Source organism: Phoca vitulina, unplaced genomic scaffold (genome assembly GCF_004348235.1).
Source record: "Phoca vitulina isolate PV1807 unplaced genomic scaffold, GSC_HSeal_1.0 scaffold34, whole genome shotgun sequence".
Lineage (NCBI taxonomy): Eukaryota > Metazoa > Chordata > Mammalia > Carnivora > Phocidae > Phoca > Phoca vitulina.
This window is the reverse complement of record NW_022589737.1, coordinates 824,182-842,724: the sequence shown is the minus strand read 5'-3', so window position 1 is coordinate 842,724 and position 18,543 is coordinate 824,182. Positions and strand designations below refer to the sequence as shown.

Genomic DNA, 18,543 nt, shown 5'->3' with positions numbered 1-18,543 from the left:
AAATATGATGCTGGTACATACAACTTGTGCTTCGAACTCGGTTCCGTCCGGGGATGGGAGGTTTTAGGGACCCTTAATGACAGGCCTGACCCCAGCTCTCCGAGGCCTAATCTGACTTGCCCCCAGAGTCCCGCCGCCCACCCAAATCAGTGGGTCGGGGACTGAGACGTCTATCAAACTCCGAAACAGAGATTAACGTCTAGACTGCTGTACAAATCTCCGGACTTCGAGACGAGGGGAAGGGGTTGCCTTCCTCCACTTCACAACCTGGCTGTACAGTCTCCATAGTAACAGCGAGGGAGGCCCGGAGAGCAGCTCTCTCCCGCCTAACAACCCGCCCCCACGCTAGACTGACCAATGGTTCTGCGGGTTACCTAAGAGATGGTGTGATTGACAACGAGGTGGGACGGGAGGCGGAGCCCAGACTGCCTCGATCCAATCGAACTTGAGGCCGGTCTCGGGACCAATAGCACCGACCAATCGGAGGGCGTAACGAAGTGCGACGTGCCCACCCACCACGCTTAGCGTTGCCTGGAGGCGCTGCGGACGTAAGCAAATGAGAAAGAAGCTGGGTGTTGAAAGAGCAGCGCTGATTAGCGAATATGGAATCGCCTGAATGAAAGCCCACTTGTGATTCGTCGTAAGTAGACCGAAGCCTCCGTGGGCTGGAACGGGCCGGACGGAGAGATGTGAGTAGGGGACCTGGGAGAGCGAGAGCCAGGTGAGGGGGAGGCGAGGAAAGTGGGGGGCGGCTGCGGAGGGCGAATGGCCGAGGCTGGGGCTGAGGCTGGAAGACCGCGTGGGCGGATGGCTGTGCGCGGACTGTCACATCACCCTTACCGCCGATCTGGACCCAAGGCCCGGCGGCCAATAAATACTTAATTGGGGCTGAGAAAGAGGGGATGCTTTCTTTGTCGTGCTCCTAAGAAAGGGAAATGTCAGTGTCTGGTTCAAGTACCTTATGACCGAGACCTTAATCTCTCCAACTACTGGGAGGTCGCCTGACGAACAGTCTGAAGTTGAGACCTGGGGCGACGTTTTCCTGCGGCCAGTTTGAACGAGCCGCAGGGCTTGGGAGAGACGCTAGAGGCCTAGTTCCTGGGGTGTTGACTCCAGCGCGGGCTGCTGCTGTCCGGAGAGCCCCTGGCGAGATAGCCTACAGACGGTCCACACACCGCCCAGGAAAAAGGGTGGAAGGACGTGTCTGGATCCACTGATCCCCCCCTTTTCTCTCATTGAGTTAAGAGATAATGCCACATCGATGGCATTTAGGTAGCTCCGCGGTTTATTTTTCCCAGGCTTGCATTTTACTTAATTACAGAGGTAGAAGCATTATCCTGATACATTAAAATTCAAACCGTAGTGAAATGTTTACTGTAGAAAAATAAATGTGTGACCCCCGCCCCCCCCTCCCGTTATATTTGAAGGTTTGGAACGGTTATAAAGGAGAGTGGAAAGGAATCCTGAAGAAGGGCCATTCATTCCTGTAATCGCTGTTTTCTGCTGCCTTCAAGGCCTTGACTCTGAAAATGTAGGAATGGGTGAGATATCTAGCTCCCACCAGCAGCAGCACTAGGGCCAATTTACCCTCCATGGAATCCACATTTGTACTGGACTGTAAGACATCCTGTGATGGCCATTAGTATTCTCACACATGATCGACAGTCATGGCGAGCAGTATATTTTTCATCTATTAGGCTGTATGTGCAGGGGTCAGGCACCTTAATGTATGCCTCTCTCTCAGTTTTCTCTGAGAGCTGTGAGAAAGGGTATGTAGAACTAACAGTAAATGAATGAGCAGTGCACTCACTATACAGACCTCTAAAAGTTTTGGACAATCTCTTTCCAAAGAAAGACCTCACAGCAGGAGCACAGAGGGGGAAGATTGGCCCTGGAGTTGCTCTGGTTGTCAGCTACTAAACAGGGTGTTCAGATTGAGACATTATTTTATTCTGACTCTAGTCTACCTGCTTTAAATGCCAGAGAGTTAAGTAAGTGGACTTACTCAGGAAACCAGGTTGGCTAAACCATCTGTTCTCAAAGAAGGTTTGAAAAAGTCCTGGACATGAATCCAAAGCACCACTGTTTTAATTTTTTAATCATATTTACTCAGTAATTTGCTATTACAGTATGGGAAATAATCACAAGTATTATTCCCACACAGAATTAACAAGATAAAATGACCAGATGTTCGCTTCTTTTCCACAGCAGCACTCTATACTATATCCAGGCTTTCCTTTCCATGCTTAACCAGAAAATGTACACAGTTTGGTTATAAAGTGATGGACCGTATTCTTATAAGAGCTTGGGGGTATTTATCTCATTACTTTAAAGCCATGCCATATACTGACTCCCAGTGTCTCATGAACCTTTAATATTCCATAGGGGATTGAAAGGCCATGTTTCTAACGGTACCAGCTTTGACCACCACTTGCCCTGTATTCTAGGCATTAGAGTTGGTCCAAGTTTTACAGGTTATTTTTATAATTTATCCAAAACAGCAATTAAACTTAACTAGTTATCTTGCTAGGGTAGTACTATCAGCTCAGTCAACCAAGCAGGAAACCCGAGTCATCTCTAACACCTTTTCCCTTTTCTCCTTTCCATTTCCACAGCTAAGACAGGAGTCCAGACCCTCATCATCCCTTATCCAGAGAGTCCCCTCCTGGTCACCAATCTGGTCTCTGATCTCGACTCATAGGCACTGAGCCACCAGCTACCTCTTTAAAAATTAAGAATTCTCTCAAGAATTTCATAAAGAGAGAATATTACACTGGGTAGTATAACAGATACCTATGCCCTACTAACTAGATTAACAAACATTAACATTTTGGCACATCTGCTTAAGTTTTTTCTTTTAAGTAAATAAAACATCACATTTAATTGAGATCCCTTTTGTTCTCTTTTCTGGCCCCATTTGCCTTCCTTCTTCTCTCCCAAGAGGCAAACACTCTTTTGAAATTGTGCATCATTCATGCCCATGTATTTATATTTGTACAGTATATATGTACTTCATAAACAATATATTACTTTTTTAAAGATTTATTTATTTGAGAGAGAGCACGTGTGAGAGAGTGCAGGACGGGGAGGGGGGCAGAGGAAGAGGGAGAGAGAAGCTTAAGCAGACTCCACGCTGAGCGAGAGCCCTACGCAGAGCTCTATCTCATGACCCTGAGATCATGACCTGAGCTGAAACCAAGAATCAAATGCTTACTTTGCACCACTGAGTGGCACAGTTGGTTACTTTTACTACTTCTTAAATTTTGAAAATAGTAGTATCATACTGTGGGCTTCATTTGGTAATTTGCTTTTATCACTCAACATTGTTTTCAAGATAACATTCATATCAATACAGATAGTCAAGTTCATTCTAAGTGTTCATTATGAGTATATAATATTGTATCCATTCCCTCATTGGTGGACACTTAGGTTTTTTCAGATGTTTTGCTATTTCGAAAAAAACTGCAATGAACATCCTTGTACACGTCTCTTTATGCAAGAGTTTTTCTAGAGCATTGGTTCTCCAAGGGGATGGTACCGCCCTATTGGTCATTTTGGAATTTGTGAGAGCACATTTGGTTATTATTGTGATTTGGAGGCACTACCGGGGTTTACGGAGCAGGGCTGGGGATGCTAGATATTCTGCAGTGAAGAGTTGTCCTGCATCCTGTACCATTTTCCAGTGTCCCACAGGATACTCATTTCTAATCTCAGCCTAGAACCTAACTCCATTTTTCATATAAACATAATGTGTCTTTTGGCACAGTTTGACATAGTAAAATTTCCAGGAATGCAACGCAAATGTAAATGAAGGGGAAATTATACTTACTTGTGTTTTGGAACTTTAACAAGAGTTGTTCATCACTTGAGAAAATCACATAGCTGAAGGCAGCCCAGCTCGTGGGATTTGAGTTACCATACAGCGCACCTGCATGAGCCCACGTTTGTAGCTTTTGCGCTCATGGTGATTCTAAGTTTAGGCGCAAGCATCTGACTGCTGTACTTCATTATGTATTCTAGTGTAGTCAGCCTGAACATTTGTATATTTAAACATATGCTGTTTTATTATGAATTACTTTCCATTTAAAATTGGCTTGTATATGACATAAAGTAGAGGTCGAGTATTACCATTTTCTGATTGGATGATCGTTTGTCCCAACACCATCGATGAAATCCTTTACCTGCTGAATCAGAACCAACTCTGTCCTGTACCAAGTTCTTATAAATGCAGGGATCTGTTTCTGGGCTCTCTGTTTTATTCCACTGATCCATGTGTCTTTATGCCATATCACACTGTTTTAATTACCTTGGTTTTATAATGTGTCTTGCAGCAGTTGGTAACAAGAAAGGCAAGTCTCCATCCTAGTTCTCAAAATTGTTTTCACTATTCTTGGGCTTTTGCTCTTACATATGAATTCAGGATACGTTTTCAAGTTCCATGAGCTCCACAAAAATTTGAGATTTTGGTTAGAATTGCATTGAATTGATACTGAGATCTTTTAATATTGAACCATCCCGTCCAGGAATGTCGGTTATTTTTCTACACAGGTCTGTTTTGTTATTCTATTCAAGCCTTTAAAAAAAAATACCTTTGGGGGCGCCTGGGTGGCTCAGTCGGTTGAGCGTCCGACTCTTGATTTTGGCTCAGGTCATGATCTCAGGGTCATGAGATCAAGCCCTGTCTTGAGCTCCTCACTCAGCACAGAGTCTCTTTGTCCCTCTCCCCACCCCCCACCACAAGTTCTCTAATAGACAGACAGATAGATAGATAGATAGATAGATAGATAGATAGATAGATAGATAAATAAAATATTTTTAAAAATACCTTTGAATAAAGTTTAACAATTTTTGCTGTAAAAATCTTACACACCTTTCACATACTTATTGGCCATTCATATACCCACTTTTAAGTTTCTGAGAGAGGTATATTAAAATCTCCACTAAATTTGTGGGTTTGTCCATTTATTGCAGTGATTCTTTTTGACTTGTATATTTTAAAGGTTTGTATTGGGTTCATTTTTGTCCTGAGTTGTATTTTTTTGTTAAGTTTTTCTTTTTGTGAATATAACTCTTAATACCTTTCAAAGCTTTCCATTCTATTTTGTTTGATACTAATATTGCTTCACCAGATTTTATTTTGTTTGGTTTAGGTTTTTTTTTTAATTGTGGTTAAAAAAAAAAAAACCCCACACACCTAAAATTTACCATCTTAACCATGTTTAAGTGTTTGGTTAAGTATTCTTAAGGATATTCACATTGTTGTGCAAGGGATCTTGAAGCATAATCTGTGTGTGTTTACTATGATTACTGTTATATTTGGATTTATCTTACAGTCTTATTTTGTATTTTCTGTTTTCCTTGCTTTTTGTTTCTTTCGCCTCCTGCCTTCTGCCTTCTTCCTTTATTTTTTTTCACTCTATTAGTGTGAAGGTTACTTACCCTGTTTCTTTTATTTGGTGTTTACCTGTGTGTTTTTAACATGCATATTTAGCTTAACAAAGCCTACAGGTAATCATTAACTTTCATCTCCTCCAGTGCAAAGTAATAACCAATGATTTCACTTGGAACTGTTCTTTCTCATCTTCCATGTAACTGTTAACAAATACTTTAGCTCTTCTTTGTTTTTATTTTTTTATTATTGAAGTGTAATTGACATACAGTGTTATATTAGTTTCAGGTGTACATCATATTGAATCTCCGTGACTTACTGATTTTATAACTGGAAGTTTGTACCTTTTAATCCCCTTCATCTATTTCACCTGTACTCCTCATACCTTCCTCTAAGGCAACCACCAATTTGTTCTCTGTATTTAAGAGTCTGGCCTTTTGTTTGTTCACTTGTTTTGTTTCTGAAATTGCACATATGGTGAAATCATATGGTATTTGTCTTTCTCTGACTGACTTATTTCACTTAGCATAATACTCTCTAGGTCCAACCATGTTGTCGCAAATGGCAAGATTTCGTTCTTTTTTATGGCTGAGTAATATTCCACATGTGTATATGTGTGTTTGCCAGCCAGATCTTTATCCATTCTTCTATCCATGGACACTTAGGTTGCTTCTATATCTTGGCTAGTGTAAATAATGCTGCAGTAAACATAGGGCTGCTCAAATTAGTGTTTCCATTTTCTTTGGGTAAATTTCCAGTAGTGGAATTATTAAATCATAGGGTATTTCTATTTTTAATTTTTTGAGGAACCTCCATACTGTTTTCCAAGTGGTTGTACCAATTTATGTTCCACCAGTAGTGTATGAGGGTTCCTTTTTCTCCACATCCTCATAACCCTTGTTATTTCTTGTTTTTTTTTTTCTTGTCTAGCCATTCTGACTAGTGTGATATAATATATCATTGTGGTTTTGATTAGCATTTCCCTGATGATGAGTGATGTTAAGCATCTTTTCATGTGTCTGTTGGCCATCTGGATGTCTTTGGAAAAATGTTTATTCAGGTCATCTACCCATTTTTTCATTTTTTGGTGTTGAATTATAGAAGTTCTTTATGTATTTTGGGTATTAACCCCTTATGGGATATATCATTTGCAAATATCTTTTCCCATTCACTAGGTTGCCTTTTTGTTTTATTGATAGTTTCCTTTGTTCAAAAGCTTTTTATTTTGGTGTAATCCTCATAGTTTATTTTTGCTTTTGGTTCCCTTGCCTAAGGAGACATATCCATAAATGTGTTGCTGTTGTTCTTCCTTGTTTTTAACTCCTCAAACAATTAGGCCTTCTTATCATTTCAGAAATCTTTACTATCAATATTACCCAGTATTTTTCTTACCATTCCTCTTTACATCTCATGCCTTCTTTCTTGGTTCATTTTCATTCTTGCTCAAGTACAGCAGTGACAGGTGAACTCCATTTCAGTCTTTGTGTAAAAATATTTTTATTTTGTACCCAACTTGGTGAGAGCCTTGCATGCTGACTTGTGTGGCATCCCTACAGAGAGGTTTCAGTTGTCTCTGCCGGGATCCTACGAGTTTCTCACTTTTAGACTGGTTTTATGTGAATCTTACTTCTCGAGATTCCCATACCACTTTGGTCGTATGATTTGAACCCCACACTTGCATGTGGTGTCGGATTGGGATCCAGATTTCTCTTGGGTTAGTCTTTTTTCACTCATGGCCTGAGGTACTTGGCCAACTTTGTTCCAACAAAGTCAGCAGCAAATGTTTTAGTCCCTATTTCGAAGACAGGTGGACCCTTTCTGGGCTTATCTTTATGCCTTGTTCTCAGTTCTGGTTCTCTGTATCATGGGTCTGAGACTTCATCTGTCCAGAAGGGACCACTCCAAAGGTCTGCAGCTGGTTTCAGTACCCCTATAGACCTTTGGGCTCAGCTCCTGCTTACCACTCAGATTTTGAATTATGCTTTCATTTATGGTACTTAAGGATTTTCCTTTATTGCTTCCGAGCTCCGCTGTGTATTGAATTCTTTTTGCTCGCTTTTACTAAGCATTTCTATGTGTTCACTGTCATAACATTTATTACATGTGAGGTACTTCCCTTGTTAGGTCTGTCCAGCATATTGACCAGAAGTTACAGTCCTCTTTCTAAAGCTAAATATGATCCTATCAGCCCTTCACTTGATTTCTATGGACTTGTTAGCACTGCTTCATTTATTCATCGAATGAATATTTCTTGCTTATAATGTCTGTGCTAACAACTGGGGATACCGTGGTGAGCAAGATATAAAAATCTCTGCCCTCGTAGAGTTTGCTATACTGGTTGGAGACATAGAAGGTAAACCTGTAAATAGTAAGTAAAAATGTGAACTATAGTTTGTGAAATGTACCCTGAAGGAAATAAGGAGTGAGGGAGAGTAATTGTTTGGGGTTACTTTAGCCAGAGCCATCAGGGAAGACCTTTCTGAGGAGGTCACATTTAAAGCTGAGATCAGACAAATGAGGAGAAGCCAGCCCTGCAAATAGTGGAAGGTTCGCTGGGGGCTGTGGGTTAATTCCAGGCAGTGGAAACAGCAAGTACAAGGACCCAGAGGTAGGGAAACACTTGGCAGTTTAGAGTTACTGAGGTGATACCGTGCGCTCTAAATTGGGGGGGGGGGATGCGCCCCGGTTAGGTTAGAGAGGCAAGTGAGAGCCCAGCCCATCTGCTGCCACTCCTCTCTTGGCCCACCCCTCCCCCTGCCTGTCATCTTGCCACACTGATTCTTTCCCATCTGGGCCTGTGGGAAGTCACCTCCTTGGTGAAGCCCTTCTCCCTTTGCACTACCTCAGGTCCCACTTTGTCCCACTTTGTACTTTGTCTGCTTATCAGAGTGTGGCGTGGATTGTTGTTTACGTGACAGTGTTCTCCAGTGGGCCTGCAGCTTCTGTCAGAAGATATGTCTTATTTACCCTTGTGATCCCCAGACTGTGGCACAGAATAGTTTTTGATTGAATAAATGTTTGTTTGTTTGTTTGGCAGTTTATGCCCAGGGCTTCCTTTCCAATCTCTCCAATGCCTTCATAACAGAACTTGTCATAGATAATAATTTTTGTGGTATTTAAACCATCAGGGTAAAGAAAACCATCGACTGAGGAGGAATTTATTTGCTTAAGATTTGTCTCTGATACTAAAGGGGAAAACCGGGGGGGGGGGGGGTGCTCTAGACTCAGTGGGGTGGGTCAAATGGTGGCTCCCAAAAAGACTGTGCCCACGTCCTAATCCCTGGAACCCGTGAATGTGACCTTATGTGGAAGAAGGGTCTTTGCAGACATAATTAAGGATCTTGAGAAGAGATCAAACCAAATTCTTTGGGTGGACCCTAAATCCACTACAAGTGTCCTCATAAGAGACAGAGGAGGAAGACAATGCCGGGCCCTCCAGACACTAGAAGAGCCTGGAAGCATTCTCTCCTAGAGCCTTTGGAGGAAGCTCGGCCTGGCTGGCACCTTGATTTCAGATTTCTGGCCTCCAGAACTGTGAGAGAATGCTGTTCTACTGTAAGCCACCGGTTTGTTAATACGTAGGCCTTCGCATCACACCTCAGTTATGTCTTCTGTGACACGGCTGTAATAAGACCTACCTCAGAGGCCTGTTGCCGTGATTAAATGAAACGTGTTTGTAAGGTACTCAGCACACCGTGAATGCTCAAATAGAGTGGTGGCTCCTTTCTTCTTCATCGTCCTCATCTTCTGCAAGGACTTAGGAGTTTGCTTCCTTTTGTGAAGAAAAACTCAACAATAGAGGGGGACATTTCTGTCTTGTGATCGTCCGGGGAGTCAAAGCTCACACCACACACTTACCCTGAGAGCCTCAGTGTCCCCATGGGCTCCGTAGCGCTTGGCTCCTCGTGCCTTCACAGCCCTCCATTAGCATTTCTGTCAGGAGAGAGTTCAGCTTGCTGCTGCGGGTCGGGAAAGCCAAACTAGAACTCAGATAGCAGATTTGAAGTGATCCACACAGAGCAGAAAGCAACCTCTCTGTCCTCACCTAAAACAAAGGCTTGGGGTTTTAAGTTTCTTTCCTGCCTCCCTCCCTTCCCTCCCTCCCTCCCTCCCTCCCTCCCTCCCTCCCTCCCTCCTTCCTTCCTTCCTTCCTTCCTTCCTCTTCCCTCCCACTTTCCTTCCATTCATTCAAGATTTTATTCATTTATCTGTCAGAGAGCTAGCGAGAGAGCACAAGCAGGGGGAGTGGGAGAGGGAGAAGCAGGCTTCCCGCTGAGCAGGGAGCCCGATGCGGGACTCAATCATGACCTGAGCCGAAGGCAGATGCTTAACCGACTGAGCCACCCAGGCGCCCCAGGGTTTTAATTTTCTAATTCCTATGAAGGGACTGGACTTCCCCAAAGACCTGTACCAATTAATCCTCCTATCACACCAATCATCAGAAGTTCATCAGACTGAGTTCAGACTTTCTGTATTTGTATTTGCATTTGTCTGCAGACCCTCACACAAGCCGGGAGCAGGAGGAAGACAGGCAGAACTGGTGCAGAAGGCACGGGGTGCATGGTGCCCAGGGGGGCCCCGGGGCTGAGTGGGGTGCAGCGCTCACGCTTCGTCTCCCCTGCAGATGGCTGGCACCGTGCTCGGGGTGGGGGCCGGCGTGTTCGTCTTAGCCCTGCTCTGGGTGTCGGTGCTGCTGCTGTGTGCGCTGCTGTCCAGAGCCTCCGGGCTAGCCAGGTAAGGCCTCCTCTCCAGCTGGCAGTCCAAGGTAAAAGCAGTTAGACGTGAAACCGCTGATGCTCATTAAACATTTAGAATCCAGAAGATCATTTTTGTAATTACTGGCAGTTTGAATGAGTTGCATTTTAACCTGGTATCATAAGCACTGACTGTGTTATTTATGCTCTGACGCAGAGGAGAAAGCAAGTGGTATTTCCCAGCTCTCACTGTGGAGGTGACCGGGGCGGGGGGGAGGGGGGGGGGGGGGGGGGGACAGAAGCGACAAAAAGGAAATGCGTGTTCGCTGCCTGTTGAATTTCTTGGGCGTGTATGTGTGTGTTTCAGAATTGTTCAGACTTAGGGCACATGCTTGGTCCAGTCCCTGAGGCTCTAACCTGGGCCTGGGGACACTGCAGATGCGCCGATGGCCGCAGAGTTGCGCTCTGGCCAGACAGTGTCGGGATGAAGCGGCGAGCTACGTGATTTACCAGAGTCTTCCAGCTAAAGACAGACAAAGAAGTTAAGAAGAGGGAAGGGCTGAGTAGATTTTTCATGATTACAAATGCACAGAGACAAAATAAAAAGTACCCATTCCCATTCTTAGGAATTTGGAATTACCAGGAATCAACAGGAATGCGTCCAGTTGGGGACCTGTCTAGGAAGAAGGGCTCTGGGCTGAAGGGGAGAGCATTTCTAAATTCCCTGGACAGTGTGGGCAGCAGGGCTCTGGGCCCTCTTAAGAGACTGGAACTTAGAATATTGGCTCCAGGGAAGGCCTCTCCAGACCTAACTGATGAGAGAGGAATCCGTAAACCGTGCTTATAACATTCTGTCTTTTGACCCCAGGTTCTCTGTCGTTTTTGTGTTCCTCGGTGCTCTGATCATCACATCAGTTCTGCTGCTCTTCCCTCGAGCCAGTGAAGTCCCAGCCCCAGAGGTTGAAATGAAGGTAAAACTATTGGCTTTATTTTGCCTCTTGCGTCATAACTCTTGTCTCCCTTGGTCTGAGCTGTTCTCCCAATGTCAGGCTGGCCGAAATATGTTAGAAGCGTAAAGTTAACACGAGGGTGGGGAAAGCTCAGAGGGAGCTTTACATTCCCTTGTCCTTTCACCTAGGACAAGAATCTCATTCTGATTCCCACATGCAACACCACGGGGCAGTTAGTTGCCTGATTTGAGGGCATCCCCCCTGGGCACCGAGCTGCACAAGCGGTGTGTCCAAAAGCCACCTGCCACTGTGGGGCTGGAGAAGAGGAAATGAGTTCGGAATAGGAACGGGGCCTGGCCCTGAAATGCAAGTGTCCCCATCCCGGTAGTCTGGGTGCAGAAACTCAGATCCCAGCCAAAGCGTATGCGGTGCCTTGGGCGTGCTGAATGGCATGCTTGTCCATCTCCGTGTGTTTGGTTCCTCCACGTGTGCGAAGAGAGTACTTTCCATAGAGAAGATAGGTGGAGAAAGAGCATTTCTATGGGAAGCAGAGGTTGTTGAGACAGCTGAATGCAGCAGTGACAGCCGTCTGAACCCACTGAGCCACCCAGGCACCTGTCTAACATTTTTTAAGGGATTACTGTGTGTGAGGTTGTTTGCTAAGCACCTTGTTTGCCTTATCTCACTTAAACCTAAGACAACCCTAAACGGTATAAAGTAGGTGCTATTATTATCCCCAAGGACACTGAGGCTGTAAGAGGTTAAGTAAATTGCCCAGGGTCATACATTTATGGGAAGAGTCAGAGCAAGGATTCCAGCTGAGGTCTGTCTGCAAACCTTCATTGCTGGGGACTCGTCAGAATATTGGGGGCCATCACAGAGAGTTCATGGGTGAGCCTCGACACTAGACCACAGTACACAAAATTATACAACTTCCGAACTAAAACTGGCACACGTTTCTAACTCTGTCTAGGACTAATCATGGCAAAAGGGAGGAAATTCGTTCTGAAAAGTCCACAGGACATAATACCACACACATGTAAGGAATCATTTCCGTATGTGTCAGGGATTTTTGTCAGCATTTGAAAACCACTCTGTCGGTGCAAGTACCAAGTGTGGGGGCCAGGAATAGACACCCACCTCCGTTTCCCCGTCGGAGAGGGAGCGAGTGGTGAAGGGCCATATTTCTGGATGGCTATGGATGTGAATATTGGGAGAAGGGCACAGAGCAAACACTGTTTTGAATTCAATCCCTCTATCCTCTGTCCTATGAGTTACAGACCCAGGAGAGAAGAAGGAGGTTTGAGCAAAATATGTCCGTCAGCGTGGCCCGCAGAACTGGTGTTCTCATTTTCAGGTTTTGAGAACTGGCCCCTGCAGCAGCCTGGCTCGATACTGTATCAATAATACATGACCTGGGCCCTCTGCACCAAAGGCCTGCTAATCGGCTAATTAAAAAGTGAAACGTGTCAAACGAGCAAACATGTAGCCCGCGAGAGACTTGTTCGGTACCAGAGCCAAGGTCAAAGTTATGTTAAAGCTGTTTTATCAAACTGACCTTTGTTGTAAGTTGGCTGTTGGGGTAATCTCTGGAGCAGCCCTCTTCTTCTTGGTATCTTTGGATCTCAGCGATCAGAGCAGTGTGAGGACTTGGCAGGTCCTCTGTGTCATGCCACAGTATTAGCCTCCTGTTGCTGCCGTAACAAATCACCACCGGCTTCGTGCCTTACAACACAGATGGATTTTCTTTCAGTTCTGTGAGTTAGAAGTCCAAATGCAGGCTCCCTGGGCTAGAGTCAGGGGTTGGCAGGGCTGCATTCCTTCCTGGAGGTTCTGGAGAAGAATTTGTTTCTTTGTCTGCCCAGCTTCTAGAGGCTGCCCTTGGCTAGCGGCCCCGATGCTCCATCTTCAGAGCCAGCGAGGTAACATCTCGATGACTCTACGTGCATTCTGTCCATCTCTTCCTTGACCTTCTCTTCCGCCTCCCTCTTCCAGGTTTAAGGACCCTTGTGATTACACTGGGCCCACCTGGATTGGATAATCCAGGCTAATCTCCCTATTTTAAAGGTCAGGCAATTAGCAATCTCAATTCCATTTACAACCCTATTTCTCCTTTGCCATGTAATCTAACATATTCACCATTTCTGGAGGTTAGGATGTGGACATTTGGGGTAGACATATTCTGTCTACCACAATTGCCTCTCAGGTATTTTGGGTTCCCTTTTCTTTGGGAAGCTCTGAAGTCACCCTGCCACTTGGTTCATGTTCCTGCTCCATTAGGTCCATCAGATTAATTTACTTTTTCCTGCCCTGATTTAAGCACCGCCATTTGGATCTGGGGAGAGTAGAGCTCTGGAAGCGGACAGTAGACAGGTGGGTAGAGCCAATTCTAAGTGTAGGTTTTGTCAGCAAAGACCAACAGCTTTGGGGCTCCAAGTATGACTGGTTGCCAGGCAGCCAGCTGGATGATTTGGGGCACGTTGTCTATCCTTTCAACATTTTAGTGTCTCAGGCAAATGGCCATTTAGCCTAAGCCTTGGAGTGCTGGATTATGAATGTTAGGGTTCAGGACTCTTCTGATGAAAGTTTTAAAGAATCACCTTTCCATTCTGAAAAGGAACCCTCCTGAATCAGCAATGGGTTGATGATTTGGGGGCTTGATCTTGGATATATGGGGGTTATTATACTATTATCTTTCTATATGTGTTTAAATTCTCCATAATAAAAAAGTTAACAACAAAAATGAGCTTTCCTAAGACCAAGCAAACAAGCTTCTCATGAACTCTTTCAGATAACTGATGTCAGAACATAAAAGAGCTCATCCAAGGTCTTCACAGTGTTTGTGAACCTCCTCCTAAATTGAGCCATTTTCCCCCTGTACTTCATTAATTTTTTCTTTATCTTGTATTTCCGGTGCAGGAAGTTAAGAAAAGGTTCTTTCCTAGCCATTTACAGAGGAGACTCAGAGCAGGATATTACTGGAAGTCACAAATACAAACAGACTCTGGGCCCACTCATCAAAGATTTCAGATGAGCACAAGCTGAAGTGATCGTAATTTCATTTTTGATGTTTCTCTCTACAGATTGTGGATTCCTTTTTCATTGGCCGCTATGTCCTGCTGGCTTTCCTCACTGCTGTCTTCCTTGGAAGCCTCTTTTTGGTTCTCATTCATCATATCCTAGAGCCAATCTATGCCAAACCACTGCGGTCCTACTGAGCACTGTTCAGGAAAACCAAGACCCTGTTCTGTCCTTCACTTTTTATGTCACTGGTGAGCAGAAAGGTACTATTCAGAGCCTTGTTTTGACAACCTTTATGCCTTAAGATCAGAGAAATATCCATTCACAACTAGGACAAATCCCTTGAATCTTGGCTTCCAGAAATGGGGTTGCAAAAATGGCCCTGCAGAGATGATTCTCACCATCTTCAGAGGGATGTTGCAGTCTTCTTTGCACTTGTTCCTCAGGTTTTCTATCTGTTTTGAAAGGGAAATAGTAACAGTGATCGGCTTCTGGTAGATTTTCAATCAAGACATCAGTAAGTGGATTTTGGGAAAAGGAGCAATTTGGCTTCTGCTGTCCAGGAGATGGAAGAATCTCATCCTTTCGATAATACACAAGATTCTTAGTTGCAAGGGTGGGATCATTAGGAAAGGAAAGGCACTCCAAATTCAAAAGTTTATTTTACTGTGATGAGTTGGAAGACTTACCCAGGTGTTGGTTGTTGACCAGTGTGTATAAGGTGCCACAGAATCTATACAAGCAGTGTCCCTTCGCTCTGCTCTAATAAAGCAATAAACAACCCAAGGATGCACTTTCAGTTCAGACTCTTGGCCACAGCTTTCCCAGTCTATATTCTATATTTCAAATTTGTTTGAAATTGGAAGGGTATGGGAGTGTTGGTTTTTGTCTTGCTGCTATAGATCTCTGGCTTCTTTCTCTTTCAGAATTTGGTAGCCTTTGTGTGCCTTATTTAATTATTGTAGAGTCCATTTTGGGTTATGATCATTTCTTTTTAGCTTTGTAGCCCTTTCTCCAAAGCTGACGAGGAATATACATTCCCAGGATTAGATACAACTTTATAACCTGTCTGAGATCCCACATCAACCGAAATTTATTATTAAATGGAGGGTCTCTGGGCTGGTTCCACTTTGGAAGTCTCCTCCTGACTCCCTAGAACTAAATGAAGAAGGATCTTCTGGCTTAAAATTAAGAACAAGGAAACAAGTTGGAAAGAGACCTTTGGGCATGTGCTATAGGCCAGCAGTAGACTAGTTCCCTTGTAATTCAATGTCTTTAAATTTTACAACAATATATTTATTATCATCCGGTTTTAAAGTAGAAAAAAGTAAGGCTCAAAGAGATGAACTGACGTGCCCAGGCGTCACGTAACAGCCAGCGCGCACACCCAGGGGTAGCAGGCTCCGGGGTCTGTCTCAGACCAGAAAGAAAACCCACTGAGCTTTGTGGAGCTTTGATTGAGAGCTTGAGGAAGTCAGGGCCATGTCTCCTTCACTTTCTCTCCCAGATCCTGTTGTCAGGGTAGAGATGATACCCCAGTGGGGGCTAAGCTCTAAATTAAAAGAGGAGAGAATGGGTGACTCGGGGGGAGTCATGGACTGGTGAGGGCCAGGTGTATTTATTTCTGCACTTGAACTGTCTCTGTCTTACTGGGTTTGGAAAACCTTTGCAGATAAGGCTTTGTCACAGAACAATGCAAAGGAAATGGTCTCTTCATCTGGCCTCGGGCCCACAGGTGAGAAAAGAAAGAAGAAACATCCCTCCAAGCAGATTGGAGGGGAGAAAGAATGCAGACACGCGGAGGGAAGTGGGGCAAGGCGGCAGTCAGGCTATGTGCTCCTCTCTGGGGACACTTGCTCTGAAGCTTCCAGATAGCTGTGAATCTCTGTGCAGAGACGTTGAGCCAGCCCGAGTGGAGCCTGGACTCCTAATCAGCATAGGCTGCCATGTGTCACCTCCTGAGAGACTTGCTGACAAAGCAAATCTGGGAGAAGTTGTAGGTTCTGACCTTGAATCCATCTTTTTTATTCCCCAACAAAGGTGTCCAACTATGAGATCAATGGATAATAGCTATGAAGTTTTGGGTGACTACTTACGTGGAGAAAAATGTGTTAAGGTTGGAAACTAGAACACCATGGCTTTCTAACACATGCGCGTGTGTGTGTGTTTTCCACAGACATAAATGGCAGGTTGGTCTGGTAAGGGCAAAAAATATACTTTGTACAAAGTGTATTTTACCAGCTGTGGGGAAATGACTGATAGATTACTCTCTGCCTTCATACTCAAAGCAGTCATGGCCAACCCGATAAAACCCCCACAGGGGTGGGGTAAGAAGTAGAAGGCTAAAACATGACTCTCACTGAGAGCTCTACATGGGACCCACCTACAGTGACTGAATTGGCACCCCTTGGGCTCACCGCCTTCCTGGAGAGAGGGCTTAGAGGTCATCTGAGTGTCCCATTCATCATTCTTTGGTCAATGTCCTTCAAGCAGGGGGTGCTTCATTGTGCCTTACCCAGGGGGGATCCTGTAGCAGAGAGACTGTGGTGATCCCCACCATTTACAAGGTGGAGAGGGAGAGTAAATCAGGAGTTCTACATGAAAAACAGATGATTTCAGAGCCTCTTAAAATTGTATCCTGACGAAAGCTAAATTAGCAGGACACCACACTACCCCACGACGCAGACGTTGGTCCAGTTCGCTAGGTGGCGCTGCGTGTTCTATTTCAGACAGTCCCTCAAGCCCGCAAAACACACTTAACTAGGTAATTTTTTGACAAGTTCCTTGAATTTCTCATTTATAAAAATGGAAGTAAAGCTGACATTCTTTACTGATACGCAGTATCAGCTATTTAATCTAAAAATTCATCAAAATTATTGTACCAACGTTCAGGTCCTAGGAAATGCCTAACCATTCGTTCGTGCTTTGTACTGCATGTGCAGCCGTTCATGTCACCCTAACAGATGGCAATCCATTTCTCGTTCTGCTCTCTGAGACATCAACTCTTCTATCAACTCTATCCCACTGCTGCTGCAGTTGCAGCATTTTCATTTTACTTTGTTTTTTTTCAAAGTGTAAAGAAACCTGCTGCAATTATTTTATGGAAGAGAAACAGGCAGAGAGAGAGCAGAAGGGATTTTAGAAGTTTCCCCGCGTTAATAGTGGGGCTCAAACCTGACATCAGGATTCCTGACCTCTCACTCCTCAGATAATTTAAAGATCATTTTTGGCTCGCAAACAACTCCTTATTTCTATATTGGTTAATACTATTTTGTAGCTATTGGTCCCCGTCCTTTCCCTAACCCATGTCTTTAAAAAGGTAAAACTTTCATTACCGAATTTTTTATTGGCATCTAGAGTACAAATAACCAATATTTTATCATAACTTCTTGGCTTAAACCTTAAGTATTTGGCTGTTGTTACGTAGGAACAAGTTTCCAGATGTGGGAATCATCCTCACAGGAACTCAGGGTTGGAAGGGATTTTGTAGTTCATAGGGTCCAATCTTTAATCTCTATTTCCACCCCAATATTTGGAAATATTCTATTCCTCACAGGCTGAAATCACAATTTTTATTATATTTACCAAACATGTTCTAAGCATTTTTCTAAATGCTTTGTAAATATTAAGTAATCCTCATAAGCAACCCTATGAAGTGGGTGCTCTGAATATCCCCACTTCATGGATGGGGGAGGGGTACAGAGTGGTGAGGTGATTTGCTTGAGGTCACTCAGCTCAGGGTTAAATAGGAGTCAGTGTTTGAAGTCAGGTGGTTTGGCTCCAGTCTAAGCTTTTATGTACTTTATATTATATTGTGTTGCTCCATAAAATAAAAAGAAAGAAAAACGAGGGACCAAGGTCAAGCAACACAAATCCAGTTGATAGAAATACCAAAAAGCAGCAGCTGAGTCTAACCAGCTGGGAAAACCCAGAATCGGGATTGGGCAAGAGTCTGAGACAAAGCAGTTAAAAGCCACATGGGACCTCAGAGACAACTGCACTCATCCACCCTGTGCTTTTGGTGGGTCTTGGCCTGTTGGACTTTGGCTCCTCGCTGGCTGAGAGTGTGGAGGAGCCCATAGGCTGAGTTTTCAAGGACATACCCAGCTGTCTCTCTCTTAAGCGCTGTCCACCTGGAATGTTTACTTGGATTGGTTTTTCAGAGGTGCCAATGGAAGAACCAAAGTCACAAACCAAGAATGTATTTGTTTCTTGGTCTCTGTTTCTAACAAATCATTATTGGTGGTCGCTGTTTACTCAAAAAAAAAAAAAAAAGTTTCCAGTGCCCAGCCCCACCCCAACACAAACCCTCCCATCTCAGTTTCCTGGGACCTAAGAAAGGACAGTAGGGATCAAAATCAGGGCCCAACACCACAAACAGAATGAGAAAGTTTCTTTTTCTGGTTTTCATCACACCATGTTGGGTACTGTAAAGGATGTGCCAGGCAGTGTCCTCAGAGAACTTGGGGTAGTCATAGAGGCAGCGTTA

At 44.2% G+C, this 18,543-nt stretch overlaps 1 protein-coding gene across 4 annotated transcripts; it reads left to right on the top strand.

The window, feature by feature from the left end:
- Positions 1-556: 556 nt before the first annotated feature.
- TMEM218 (transmembrane protein 218) lies at positions 557-14,840 on the top strand. Of its 4 annotated transcripts, XM_032426369.1 has the most exons (5): positions 564-689; positions 5,672-5,721; positions 10,014-10,123; positions 10,952-11,054; positions 14,117-14,840. In XM_032426369.1, the coding sequence occupies exons 3-5, from the start codon at positions 10,014-10,016 to the stop codon at positions 14,249-14,251; spliced, it is 348 nt and encodes a 115-aa protein (XP_032282260.1). In that variant the 5' UTR covers positions 564-689; positions 5,672-5,721; the 3' UTR covers positions 14,252-14,840. The 4 variants fall into 4 exon arrangements, with proteins under 4 accessions (XP_032282258.1, XP_032282260.1, XP_032282257.1 ...); XM_032426367.1 differs by lacking the exon at positions 5,672-5,721 and having other exon boundaries at positions 557-640; XM_032426366.1 differs by lacking the exon at positions 5,672-5,721.
- The last annotated feature ends 3,703 nt before the right edge of the window (positions 14,841-18,543 follow it).

Bases quoted from the DNA above. Each gene is read 5' to 3' on its own strand.
- TMEM218 (XM_032426367.1), top strand. From the start codon at position 10,014: ATGGCTGGCACCGTGCTCGGGGTGGGGGCCGGCGTGTTCGTCTTAGCC. The intron at 10,124-10,951 runs GTAAGGCCTCCT...TTTTGACCCCAG, and splicing joins AGAGCCTCCGGGCTAGCCAG to GTTCTCTGTCGTTTTTGTGT. The intron at 11,055-14,116 runs GTAAAACTATTG...TTCTCTCTACAG, and splicing joins CCCCAGAGGTTGAAATGAAG to ATTGTGGATTCCTTTTTCAT.